Here is a 14,016-nt window from a genome sequence, read left to right as displayed (position 1 = left end):
GGAAACAGGCAACAAACCTTCAACAATTTTCTGAAGCATAGAGGGCAGAAGAAAGGAATACAACTTGGCAGAGAGTTTCAAACTGTAGCCTGTATGTCAGAAGAAGAAGTTGTAATACTGTGGAAAAGCCAATCTGTGTACCTAAAAATATCCATAAGGTTCAGCATTTAGAAGCACCATATATCAAACAAATTAGAGAAAACTGAGGCAGAAAATAGGAGTCCCTCTATGTGCAGGTACCCTCTGCATCCCCTTTGAGCAGTTAACTGTTTTCCTCTCATAGGAACAGAGGTTTACTCTTTAGAAAAACTGAAACTAAGGGGTCCTGTAATCAATTTTAGAACATCAAAATAAAGTTTAAAAAAAATCACATAAACTTTTAGAAATATACCAGGTCTTATGTTAAGAAGAATGAATCAGAAGGGCATCAGAGTTCCAAAGAGCATCGATTATTTTGCGTGTTAATAGAAAATGTAAGAGCCGGGTGTGGTGGCACAAGACTATATTCCATCTATTGGGAGGTTGAAGCAGGAAGCTGAGTGGAAGTCAAGTCTAGCCTGAGCCAGTCTGTCTCAAAATAAAACCAAAAGGCTTTAGGTATGGCTCAGACGTAGAGTGCCTCTGGATCAATCCCCAGGACAAACCAAACCAAACCAAACCAAACCAAACCAAACCAAAAAACACCACCCAAAAGAAAAATCCATACTAACACAAAAGAACAACAACAACAACAACAACAACAACAACAACAACAAACAAAAACCTATGTTTTTAAATCCATCTTTGGTACAAATTTATTCCCCTTTTTCATTTTCACAGGAAGATACTGAGCATATGCTCCATCCAAATATTCGCAATCAAGGCAGAGCCAGTCAGGGGCTTCAGGAATCAAGAGAATTTATGTATAAAGATGGGAGTTTAAGGGAGTGAGGGAGGGTCCTGAACACTAGGCCTAGGAAGCAACCAATTGTCCACATTAAGTATAAAGCAGGTGTAATCAAAGATAAAGAAAATAAAAGAGAGAATCTAAAGTTTAAACATTTAGAAAATTATTTCTAGAAGTTTGAAACATCAATCTAAGCATTTATATATAAGAAAATAACCAGAAAATTAGGAATTGGCATAAGTTGTTCAAATATAAGTTAAACATATGCAATGAATGAAACATTAAACATTATTTATGTGGTCATAATGGTGTAAACACAGTATATTGATAAGATCAAAAATTGTGATCAAGATATATAGCAGTGGAGAGGGTAAGAATTTCAGGCATGTGGGTGTGCACATTTATTTGTGGTGTGTATTTTACAGGGAGTAGGAATGGATCCTAATCTTCCTTACCAGGAAATCATTAGAAATTTTCTAAAATTGAATAAATCAAGAAACGAAAATAGATAATTATTTAGGAATAGGAATATTCAGAAGATTTCTAGAATGATTCAAAATGGCTATCTTTAAGAAATGAGAGATTGGAAAGGGTTTCACTGAAAACCACACATGCACTCATACACAAAAAAACACACATGTTCACGCATAGACATGCAATCATATAGATCCATTAGTAGAATTTAATTTTATAATGTCATGTTATTTTGGTATAAAATTAATATTTTTTTCTGTTTTTCTTTCTGAAGTGATAATTCTTTAATTAGTTATGTGATGACTTGATATTTTGAAACATTTATCATTTATAATTATATTTGATATGTATGCTAATATATGAGGCTTATATAAGTTTGTAGATATATTTTAATACCTAGCTTATAGGAGAGTCTTAAATGCATATGACTAATAGTATATGTATGTATGTATTTATCTATGTTTAACAGTATTTGTTGATAGATATTGATAAGTAGATATAGATAGTATCTTGGTGGTCATTTCTTACGTACAGAAGTATTTATTGCATATAAGTCATGTTTCTAGTACCTCCTGGATACTCATTAATGCTTCATATAACCCTAAAATATTTAAGAATTATACTATTTTTCTCTTTTTCATTATTTCTCATTTGTATTTTATCAGCTAAAATCCAGGAAGAGATTGACCATGTGATTGGCAGACACCGCAGCCCCTGCATGCAGGACAAGAGCAGCATGCCTTATACAGAGGCTGTCCTGCATGAGATCCAGAGATACATTGACCTCCTGCCAACCAATCTTCCCCATGCAGTGACCTGTGACATTAAATTCAGAAACTATTTAATTCCCAAGGTATTATTTCTCCCATATTGCACTTCAGTGCTCTTGAAGTTCCGAACTTAGCAGAATGGTCCCAATCCTCTGCCAGAACAAGATGAGAGAAGTACAAAACTCACCCATGCAGCACCTAGACTCACTGCTGGGCCAGACTAGGTTATGAAGCTCCCTAACTGTTCCTGACACCCAGCAGGGTGAACTCTCCCAATTTCTTCTGCTCCTTCCAGTTTGTTTTGTCTACTCTCAGCTGTTTACATTTCCAAACAAATTTCAGAATCAGTCTGTTAATTTTCCAAAAAACTCTCCTGGGATATTTTTCAGCATAATATGAAATCGATAGATCAGCTTGGAAAGAATTGACATCTTGATATGTAGAATACTTCAGTTATTGCACATTGTGTATGTTCTCATTTGGATTTTGTTTATTTTTTTTCAATAATGTTTTATTTTCAACGGAGTGGTTTCCACACTTTTTGAAAGAATTTTTAATTAAGTAATTAACATTTTGAAAGCTAATATGAATTGTACAATTTGAATAATGCCTTTTCCATTTTGCTGTTCTTGGCATGAGAACATATAGTTACAGTTTTATTTTGATGACTTTATATCTAGAATCCTTATTAACTTTGTTAATCATTGATAATAATTTGTGTTTAAATTCATTTTCAATGTCTTATGTACATTTCCTTGCTATCTGGTTAGTATTAGTTTTATTACTATTTCCAATTCTAGTGAGCTTAATTTTTCTTCTTACGTAATTGTACTGGCTGAAATTTCTAGCACAGGGTTGAATAGAAGTGGTGTGTTGAACAAGCTTTTAATTATTTTGGACTCTAGCAGGAGGTGAAGATTTAACATCATATTACTGAGTATAATGTTTTATGCACATTTTGGCAGAAGTTTCCCATTTTTTATTTGTGTTTGGTGTTTTCTTATATCATTTATGATTGACAGTAATGTACAAGTTTATCAAATGGATTCTCTGCAAACATTGATCATGTGTTGATGGTCATATTTTTTGGTCTTTCTCCACTAAATATTCATATTTTATGTACAGACACATAGCAGAACTTAATCTTCTGTTTCAGTTTGTTAAAGACTTTTGTTTCTTCCCATATTTTTATTATTGCATTATTTTTGTCCATATTGATGGGATTTGTTGTTACATATTCAGGCCTGCACATGATATAACAATATAATTTCACCAATATCACTTCCGAGCATTTTAATTCACATTTTTGACAGATTAGTCTCCAGTTTTTCTTCTTGAAATTTCTTTGTTGTATTTCTGTTAAAGAGAAGCTTGGTGTCATAGATAAGGGAGATCATATTTCCTACTTTGTGACTATTTTTATTGCCTTTCTATCCCCCACCCTCTTGTTTTTTGTGGCTTCTTAGTTGTGTCTTTGGAATGCCTAACAATATTTTTCTAAGTACAGTTATATAAGAAAAGCTGCAGTTTCAGATGATGTTCATCTTCTTTGAGAAAGATTTCTACCCCTGCTCCACTAGATAGTCAGTATGCTACAACACCTCTTACCCTGACTCAGAATTGTTGACTAACACAGTTGAAAATTGACCAAAGCTCTCAACCAACTTCTGAGGTTCCTCCAGCTGTGCATTCTTGGACCAATTTTTACCTCAGCAGCTTTTCCAATGAGTCTAATATAAAGTTTCTATATTTATTTAGACTTTTTGGTCAGTATGGCTCCAAACTACTCCATTTCACTTAATATTACTAATATTATTAATGAAATTTACATACTGTAAAACTAAAAATTGTGTTAAATGGTCAAAAAAGAATTATGATTTTAGTAGGTTAGAAATACTTTTTTCGTCTTCTGGAGAAAAAGGAATGGAAGATCTTCTAGAGAGAAGTAATGGGCCTTGACCTAGTTTTTCCATTTCACTCTGTTTTCAGCAAAGAATACTTGGCCTCTGTTGAATGTAGAGGGCCCAGTGCTAAAGGGAATGAGCTACTCCTTTCTGCATGGTACAATCAGAAGTTGTGATGCTGCATAGCTTATTTTAATGACTCCCATGTGAATTATAAAAATAAGTTCTGCTATCACAGGATTGAGCCACTCAGCAAGGTGGACATATGGTCTAAGATAACTTGGCAAACTTCTTCTGTAATGGTCTAGATAGTAAATATTTTAGTATTTTTGGCAATAGGGTCTCTCTTGTCACTTCTTGTCTCTGCCATAGTTACACAAAAGCCCTCATATATGATATGTAAGTGAATGAAAAATGTGTATTCCAATATGGATGGACAGTGATTTTTAGAATTTGCACGTCACAAAATACATATATTTTTCAATTTAAAAGTTACTAGATAAAAGGCTATACATGAACAGATGACAGACTAGATTTGGATGGGTTGTGATTTACTAATTACTGGTCTGCGCCCTGTTCAAAGAACTTGCTGAATGACAGAAATGTTCTATGTCTCTGTTGCCCAATACAGTAGTTACTAGCTACTCATGCCTGTTCAGTGATTATAATATGATTAGGGCAAATAAGACATTTAAATTAATTTGTTTATAGCCATTTACTATGTATTTTTTGAAATATCAGAAGACAGCAGTTCAAATGTTACCAAAGAAAAATATAAATGCTATTTACCCTGATTTAGTCATTACACATGTAGGCACCACAAGTAAGTATATATTTAAAAAGAAATTGTTCACCACCAAAAGCCCTGAAAACAAAAGAATGCATTTTAGTGCTGTCTCACTAAGTGGCCAAAATTAAATTAAATTTGGACGAATCATTTATATTCTCTTTTATTATATTCTCCTTATATTTGTATGAAATATTCATTTATTTTCTAAAAATACCCATGTATTTGATTCTATGATATTATCCTACATTACCCCATTGGAAGTATCATAAATATCTAGAGTGCACACATCATAATGACTTTCTAAAATGTTAATCAGTCTGACAATGGAGCAATTGCAATTCATACTTACGGACTGAATCAGAAATGTGGGCACAGTAAAACTGCCCCCCTCAACACACACACACAATTATAAAATGGTTGATGAAACAATTCTGAGAAGGATGACTTCCTCTGAGATGTAGAAGAGTCAATGATAATGACTGCATCAAAAATATTCATCTTTTTTTTTATTGAGGAGTTCTTATTTCTTAGTGAGCAAAATACAGAAGCCGGATCACAGTTGCATACATAGGGAAGAGGGTGAAAGAAGTGTCACTTGTGTGAAAGAGTACTACCCTAGAAATACACTAGAATATGACAGAACAATATGACAGAATATGAAAACAACAAAAAAATGCATTGAATATGACAGAATCAAGTCTTTCATCTCTGCCCATTTTACCTTCATTAATTCTTTCTCTAACACTCTTCTTTATATAGGTCCAAGTTTCTTTTTAAAATTTTTTATTGGCCTATAATAATTACACAGAATAATAGTACATTTCATTGTGGCCAATTCATAATGCACATAACATAATTTGATCAATTTTATTCCCCAGTACCTTCTTTTGTCCTCCTGTATTCCTCCTCCTCTTGATCCTCTCACTAGACTCTACTGGTCTCCCTTTAATGTGTCTTTTTAATATATCTCTCTTTTTAATTTTAATGTATCTCTCTCTCTCTTTTTTTAATGCAGCAGGACCTGTTTTAGATTCATTTTCATTTACATGTATTAGTAGTTCATTCCCCTTTATTACTGAATAGTATTCCTTCCATTAAAAAGAATACCATGAATTTATTCTCTACTCTGAGTGAGATGGAAATTTTTGGTTCTTTCTTGCTTTTGGCTTTTAAAATATAAGTAATATGAACATTTGTGTAAAAATGTTGAGGTGGACTATATTTATTTTTGTATTAAGTAAATACCTAAGACTGAGATTATTGCATAATTTCTTAACTTTATGCTAAACTGACAGACTCAATTCAATATTTTATTTTATAATTTGTGCTTTATTTCCTATGTAAAAAATATTTGCTAGTACAAGATTGCATAATTTGTCTTTATATTTTTCTAGAATTTTAATATTTTTAGCTCCTACATTTAAATTGGTGATTCATTTCAAGTTAATTATTTGTGGTATGAAATAATGGTCATGCAATTCATTCCTTTCCTTTCCTTTTCTTGAGTCAAGATTTCTCTATGTTTCACAAGCTGGCTCCAAAGTCCTGGGTTCAAAGCAATCCTGATGCCTTAGCCTCCTTTGCAGTTGAGGCTACAAGTATATGCCATCATGCCAAGCCTATATGTTTCTCAAAAGTGTTCAGTCACTCTAGTACAATTTTTTTTGAAAATATATCTTTCTATCTTCAAGAAATATTTGTATCTTCAGGAACCATTACATGATCCAATATACCACTCCTCTGCATTTATCCTAAAGACTTAAAGTGAGCATACTAATGTGATACATGCATTGCCATGGCCATGATCATAGCAGCATAATTCATTACAGTCTATATATGGAACCATCTTGAATATCAATCAACAGATAAATTAATAAAGAAAATGTGGTATACGTATATATACAACGGAGTTTTGTTCAACCATAAAAAATGAAACTATGTCATATCCAGGAAAAGAGAAGGACTTTTCCTGGATATGACAGAGTTATATGCATAATGCAGGATGAGAGCGTTATGTTAAGCAAATTAGTCAAACTCAGAAAGTCAAGGTACATATTTTTACTGTTACAGGTAGAAGTTAGAAAAAATTCATAAAGAATGATCAGTGGAGAAGAAAAAAGGGACCAGGGGGACTTAGGAGGTGAGGAAAGAAGAAGGTGATTAGGGAATGATACTGACCAAATTATAGTGTTATATTATATGCAAGCATGAATGTAAAACAAAAAATCCTACCATTATGTATAATTGTAATGTACCAAAAATGTGAAAAAATAAACATTTTTCACATTCTTATTTAAAACAAAAATGGAATATTAAAAAACTTTAGCATTAATTTGTGATCTTCAACATTTCACATTTCCATGGAGAATCAAATTTTGTGACAATGATAAATATTCAGTTAGTTTTTGGTGTACATTTTATTATTCCAGAAAGGTCTTATAATCAATATCCTGGACATTTAAAGAGCTGACAAAGACCCATTTTAAAGCAGAATCCTATACAAGATGTGTGAAAACTGAAGTGATAAAATAAGTATTGAGCAGGGGCAGACACTAGCATCCAAGTTTGATGATAAAGAGAACAGAAGGTTTGGTACTTAAGTACTAAAGTTCTCACTACTTCAAATGCTTTGGAGGCACTTTAGCAAGGTCGTAGCCACTGGAATTAAACTCCTGCATTTATTACTTGGTTGCCTAATTGGAAATATCACTGCTCTTCTTTGGACAGGGTTTCTTATCGTAATATTTGGACTAAGTAAAGTCCAAAATTTCCTCTAGCTCCATGACTTCTTTACAACTTGGTTTATCTGTGTCTGTTCATTGCAGGGTACAACCATAATTACATCACTGACATCTGTGCTGCATGACAGCAAAGAATTCCCCAATCCAGAAAAGTTTGACCCTGGCCATTTCCTGGATAAGAGTGGCAAATTCAAGAAGAGTGACTACTTCATGCCTTTCTCGACAGGTAATAGAAATTTATTTCCATTGGTTTTTATTCCCACTCAGGGGAGAAAAACTTGGGATCACTTAATCTTGACAATGCTTACTTGGGGGCTGGTAGAAATGTTCTTTGCACATGTCAGGAGCAACACTCCCAGTGCCCATGCACTGTCCAAGATCAGGCTACAAAGTCATAACTGGGTCTAATTACTGGGGTGTTGGGAAAATTGACCTCGTTCTTCCAAAGTCAGAAAGCTACAGAGAAAGTAGATTGAGTCATGCCTCAAAATACAACACTGTACTCCCAGAACTCTTCTTAGAAGATTCAACTCATCTCCACTGTCCTCATTTGCCCTCTGAAAGATATCTAACTACACAATTTTAGTGAGTATCTTCCATGTGGCCTGTCTCATTCCTCTGCTGATCTCTGGGCATGGTTAGTATCTACAGCACAGAATGGGCCATCCAAAACATCCACAACCCAGTTAGTCAAGCAGATGAAGAGACAGATTGTTGTAATCCAATATGACTGATCCTGTGGGAGAGAAGAAAGGATTGACTGTTCATAATAGCAGAGGGAGAAAATGCTGCCTGCCTTTTCTCTCATACCACACAGTGAAGCATAACATGAATTGACTATCGTTCAAATAGAAGAAAGAACATTAGAGCTGCTTCATAAGAGGCCAAGAAAAAGGACTGAATAGAGGTAAAGGCATTTTAAGGGACAAAAACCAGAGACTAGGATATTTGCTCTTGATCAAGGATACCAGAGCCTTATGACTGGTAAATGAGGGTCAGCAAACCTTGGGAATAGTGCAGATTATCCTTTAAGAACACCAGACCACCTTTATCTCCCTACATCTAGATCCTCCTTGGAATACAGGACCCTTCATATCTGAAGTGTGTGCTGAGTCTCTGGCATATCATTGCCTGAATTTATTCTTTGATTCTTCAGGCTTGCTTTTAGGTCTGGTACTATAGATACTAATATGAGAAGAACTGAGCCCTACCTTAATGGAACTCCTATTTCAGGAGGCTAGAAAAACAGAGAATAATGATTCAAACTAACTGTGCTTCAGTGCTGAGTAAAACCAAAGAGGACAGGAATCTGCAGCTTACAGTAATCACAAAGCGTGTAAAAGAAAAATGAAAAATGTAAAAGAAAAATGATCTAGGATTTGAGAGAAGTATGAAGTGCATCCTAGTCAAAAGAACAGCATGAGATAAAGCTTGAAATTACATTGTATGTTTAAGGCTGATGAGACTAGATAGATGTGACAAATGGGAGGAATGATCATGTTACTTCAGACTGGGAACAAGGAATACAATTAATCAGCATGTATTTCTGGGAAAAGATTGATGGAAACATAAAATTTCAAAAGAACAGTCTTAATTTGGACATGGTTAAGAAGTTCTTAGTGTAGAGCTGATGGTCAATAAATATTGATGGAATGAAGAGTGTTGATAAATTAATTATTAGGTGGATATCAGATGTTTCCATCCATTTGTCTAATGAGCCATCCTTTATATTTACTCTCTTAAAAATATTTAGTTTTAGATGAACACAATATCTTTATTTTATTTATTTAATTTGATGTCACACTGAGGATCCAATCCAGTGCCTCACATATGCTAGGCAAGTGTTCTACCACTAAGCTACAACCCAACCCTATATTTACTCTTTGTCTATCCATCTGTATTCTTCATGTGTCAATCAGAAATAAACTCCATAGAATATTTACCCTCTCTTTTAATTATTTCAGGAAAACGGATTTGTGCAGGAGAAGGTCTGGCCCGCATGGAACTGTTTATATTCTTGACCACCATTTTACAGAACTTTCGCCTGAAATCTGTGGTTGACCCAAAGGATCTTGATACTACCCCAGTTTTCAATGGATTTGTCTCTGTGCCACCTGCATACCGAATCTGCTTCATTCCTGTCTGAAGAAGTGCAGTCTGTCTGGCTGCTGCTGTGCTGTCCTCTGGAAATCTTCTCTTTGGGGTTCTTCTTCCTCCTCCTCTACAGGCTTGTCTTCTCTGACCTGCTTCTCACCACCCTATTTCTTTGAATTTCAGTGAACATTCAACCCCACTGGAGAGAGTTTCCTAAGTTTCCACAAATGCATGCTTCCTATTCACATATTGTAACACTTGCATTAGCCGCTCTATATTTTAACAGTCTTGTGAGTTTTTACTATGGCATCACTGTTAAACCAATGAAAGCCTGGGGGTAATCATGTGAAGTGAAATAAGTCAGGCATAGCAAGATCAAGCCACACGTTTCACTTTTATGTGTAATATATAAAAAAGTCACATTCTTAGTGATAAGTAATTGTTATAAGAATTTGGGAAGGGGTGACAATGTGAGTGGATGGGGAAAGAAGTTAGTTAAATAAAGCGTGATAAAGTGGTCCATGCATGTAATCCCATTGACTGGGCAGTCTGAGGTGGAATGATTGCAATGATAGCCAGCCTCAGCAATTTAGGTAGGTCCTAACATCTAAGAGTGATCCTGTCTTAAAATTATATATAACAAGTGCTGGAGATGTGGCTCAGTGGTTAAACACCCTTGGGTTCAATCACTGGTATCAACAAAACAAAACACAACACCCCCCCCCCAAAACAAACAAACAAACCTTGGTGATTGCATTGAACATACCTGCAGTAATACAGTAGAATCTATCCATGTCATGATTCTTGACATAAATGTATCCATAATGTCCCTTTTATCATGTAACTTAACACATTCATGGGTTAATAGGTTTCAAGGATTAAGATATAGGTGTTTTGGGGTATGAAGTCATTATTCAGCATATGAAATTATTTTTATATCCTATTACTAACAAGATGATTGAGACAAGGCTTTATTAAGTATCTTGTTCAGGCTCATAAGGAGATGAACCTCAGAGTCATCTGGCTTTAGAATAACGGTTTCTAATCAGTTTATTTTAATTATTATTGGGTTCAGTATCTTTTCGTTTTATAACTTTATTGGCAGGTAATTGACATACAGTTAATATATGTTAATATTTCATGAAGAGAACACATTTTCAGATTTCAAAGAAAAAGAAAGACTTCATAAAAAGGATCAAGATTCCGTAAGGACTGCAATTTCTCAAAAGCAGCACAGAACACTAGAAATTACTAGAAATAGGCCTTGAGAATTTTTTGGGGGGGTACCTGGTATTGAACTTAGGGGTGCTTAATCACTGAGCAATATCCACAGCCCTTTTTAATATTTTATTTAGAGATAGGGTCTTGCTGAGTTGCTTAGGGCATCAGTAAGTTGCTGAAGCTGGCTTCTAACTCGAGGTCCTCTTGCCTTAGCCTCCCAAGGGACTGGGATTATAGGCTGTGCTCCACTGCACCAGGCTGCCTTGAGGATTCTCAGAGAAACTGTTTTAAATCTAGAAATCTAAATTCAGCCAACATTCAACTAATTGATAACAAAATATCAGGAAATTGATTTCCTGTATTAGGAGGAGATAGATAGATAGATAGATAGATAGATAGATAGAATGAGAATCAAGGTGATAGTGTAACCATGGTCCACTTTGTGCTTTGAGTATAACCCTTGCTGCTCTGCCTCTACAACTTATTGTTGACATGGACATGTTTCTTTCTCTTCTTCTCTCCCTGCTCCTTAATCTCTCCCTTTCCCTAATCTCAGGGGAAACAAGAGTTATCTGTACCTGGGTACACACCCACCAAAGGAATAAAGTAATCCAGACTTTGGGGGTGGTACCAGAACATCTCAGAAATGACTGTCTCCCAAATTAAAAAGTGAATTACAACACCAACAGAGACCATGTGGAATGCAGTCTTTGAGTCACTTCTTTAAATGTTCCCATGTCCTGTTGATGGGCAGAATCAACCACTGGGATAGGAGTGCCCTGGGCTTCTTTTTTTGGATCACGATGTAACCTTCTTTTTCCTTTTTCTCTAAATCATGTCCTCCTTATTAGATTGGCATCAGGAACAAAGACTGAGATTTCAGCAACACTAATTGTAGATACATGGTAAATAGAAGACAAGGAATTTATTAAAGGAATTGGCTCACATGGTTGTGGCAACTGAAAAATTTTGCTAGGTGATCTGAACTCTGTAGAACAAAGAAAACCAGTGATGTGACTCAGTTAAAGTCTATGGGCATGAGCATTGGTAGAGTAATGCTCATTTGAAAACACCTTCACAGAGAAACCCAGAAATTATGCTATTGGTTATCACTTAATCCAGTCAAGTGGAAGTCTAAAGTTGGTTATATCTCCTTTGCACTTTTTTTTTTTTGAGAAGGGTGTTCTTGTAAATAAGAGTGAAAAACTCATTTTGTGAAGTTAGCATCATCCTGATAACAAAACCAGGCAGAGACACATCAAGGAAAGAAAATTACAGACCAATATCCCTGATGAACAAAGATGCAAAAATTCTCAATAAAATTCTGTCAAATCACATACAAAAGCATATTTTAAAAAAGTAGTGCACCATGATCAAGTGAAATTCAGTCCAGGGATGCAAGGTTGGTTCAACATACAGAAATCAATAAATAGAATTATTGCATCAATATACTTAAAGATAAAAATTATATGGTTATATCAATTGATGCAGAGAAATCATTTGACTAAGTACAGCACCTTTTCATGTTTAAAAAAACTAGAAAAACTAGGGATAATAAGAACATACCTCAACATTGTAAAAGCTAGCTATGCTAAACCGAAGGCCAACATCATTCTAAATGTAGAAAAAATGGAAGCATTCCCTCTAAAAACTGGAACAAGACAGGGATGCTCTCTTTCACCACTTCTATTCAACATAGTCCTTGAAACTATAGCCAGTGCAATTAGACATAAGAAAGAAATTAAATGGGTACAAATAGGAAAAGAAGAACTCAAACTCTCATTATTTGCTGACAACATGATTATATTCTTAGAGGATCCAAAAAATTCCACCAGAAAACTTCTGGAATTAATTAATGAATTCATCAAAGTAGCAGGATATAAAATCAATACTCATAAATCAAATGCACTTCTGTACATCAGTGATGAATCCTCTGAAAGAGAAATTAGGAAAACTACCTCATTCACAATAGCCTCAAAAAAAAAAAAAAGAAAGAAGAAAAAAGAAATACTTGGGAATAAACTTAACAAAACAAGTGAAAGACCTCTACAATGAAAACTACAGAACACTAAAGAAAGGAATTGAAGAAGACCTTAGAAGATGAAAATATCTCCCATGTTCTTGAATAGGAAAAATTAATATTGTCAAAATTGCCATACTACCCAAAGCACTATACAGATTCAATGTGATTCCAATTAAAATCCTATCATCATTTCTTGTAGAAATAGAAAAAGCAATATTGAAATTCAACTGGAAAAATAAGATACTCAGAATAGCCAAAGCAATCCTTAGCAAGAAAATTGAAGCAGGAGGCATCTCTATTCTAGACTTTAAACTATACTACAAAGCTATAGTAACAAAAACAGCACAGTATTGGCACCAAAATAGACATGTAGACCAATGGGACAGAATAGAAGACAGAGAGAAAAACCACATAAACAGTTATCTCATACTAGACAAAGTTACCAAAAAAATACATTGGAGAAAAGATAGCCTCGTCAACAAATGGTGCTGCGAAAACTTGAAATCCATAGGCAGCAAAATGAAAATGAACCCCTATCTCTCACCATTCACAAAACTCAACTCAAAGTGAATCAAAGACCTAGGAATTAAACCAGAGACCCTTTGTGTAATAGAGGAAAAAGTAGGCCCAAATCCTTATCACATTGGATTAGGCCCTGACTTCATTAACAAGACTCCTAAAACACAAGAAAAAATATCAAGAATTAATAAATGGGATGAACCCAAACTAAAAAGCTTTTTCTCAGCAAAAGAAACAATCAATGAAGTGACGAGAGAGCCTACATTTTGGGAAAAAAATTTTGCCACATGCACCTCAGATAGAGCACTAATCTCCAGGATACATAAAGAACTCAAAAAAACTTAACACCAAAAACCCAAACACCCCAATAAATAAATGAACTAAGGTGTTGAACACACACTTCTCAGAAGAAGATATACTTTCAATCAACAAATATATGAAAAAATGTTCAACATCTTTAGTAATTAGAGAAATGCAAATCAAAACTACTTTAAGATTTCATCTCATGCTAGTCAGAATGGAAGTTATCAAGAATACAGACAAAAATAAATGTTGGCAAGGATCGGGAGGAAAAGGCACACTCATACATTTCTA

The 14,016-nt window shown here is 34.6% G+C and overlaps 1 protein-coding gene across 2 annotated transcripts in view; it reads left to right on the top strand.

Moving 5' to 3' along the window:
- LOC113177715 (cytochrome P450 2C18-like) overlaps positions 1 to 11,517 on the top strand; it is a 36,450-nt gene extending 24,933 nt beyond the window's left edge. For both annotated transcript variants that reach the window (XM_077798307.1, XM_077798306.1), the window contains exons 7-9: positions 2,026 to 2,213; positions 7,650 to 7,791; positions 9,530 to 11,517. In XM_077798307.1, coding sequence (XP_077654433.1) covers positions 2,026 to 2,213; positions 7,650 to 7,791; positions 9,530 to 9,711 — 512 coding nt within the window. In that variant the 3' untranslated portion in view covers positions 9,712 to 11,517. The remainder of the gene's footprint in view (positions 1 to 2,025; positions 2,214 to 7,649; positions 7,792 to 9,529) is intronic.
- Positions 11,518 to 14,016: the final 2,499 nt, after the last annotated feature.

This window comes from Urocitellus parryii, chromosome 5 (genome assembly GCF_045843805.1).
Source record: "Urocitellus parryii isolate mUroPar1 chromosome 5, mUroPar1.hap1, whole genome shotgun sequence".
Lineage (NCBI taxonomy): Eukaryota > Metazoa > Chordata > Mammalia > Rodentia > Sciuridae > Urocitellus > Urocitellus parryii.
This window is presented reverse-complemented; position numbering and strand designations above follow the sequence as displayed.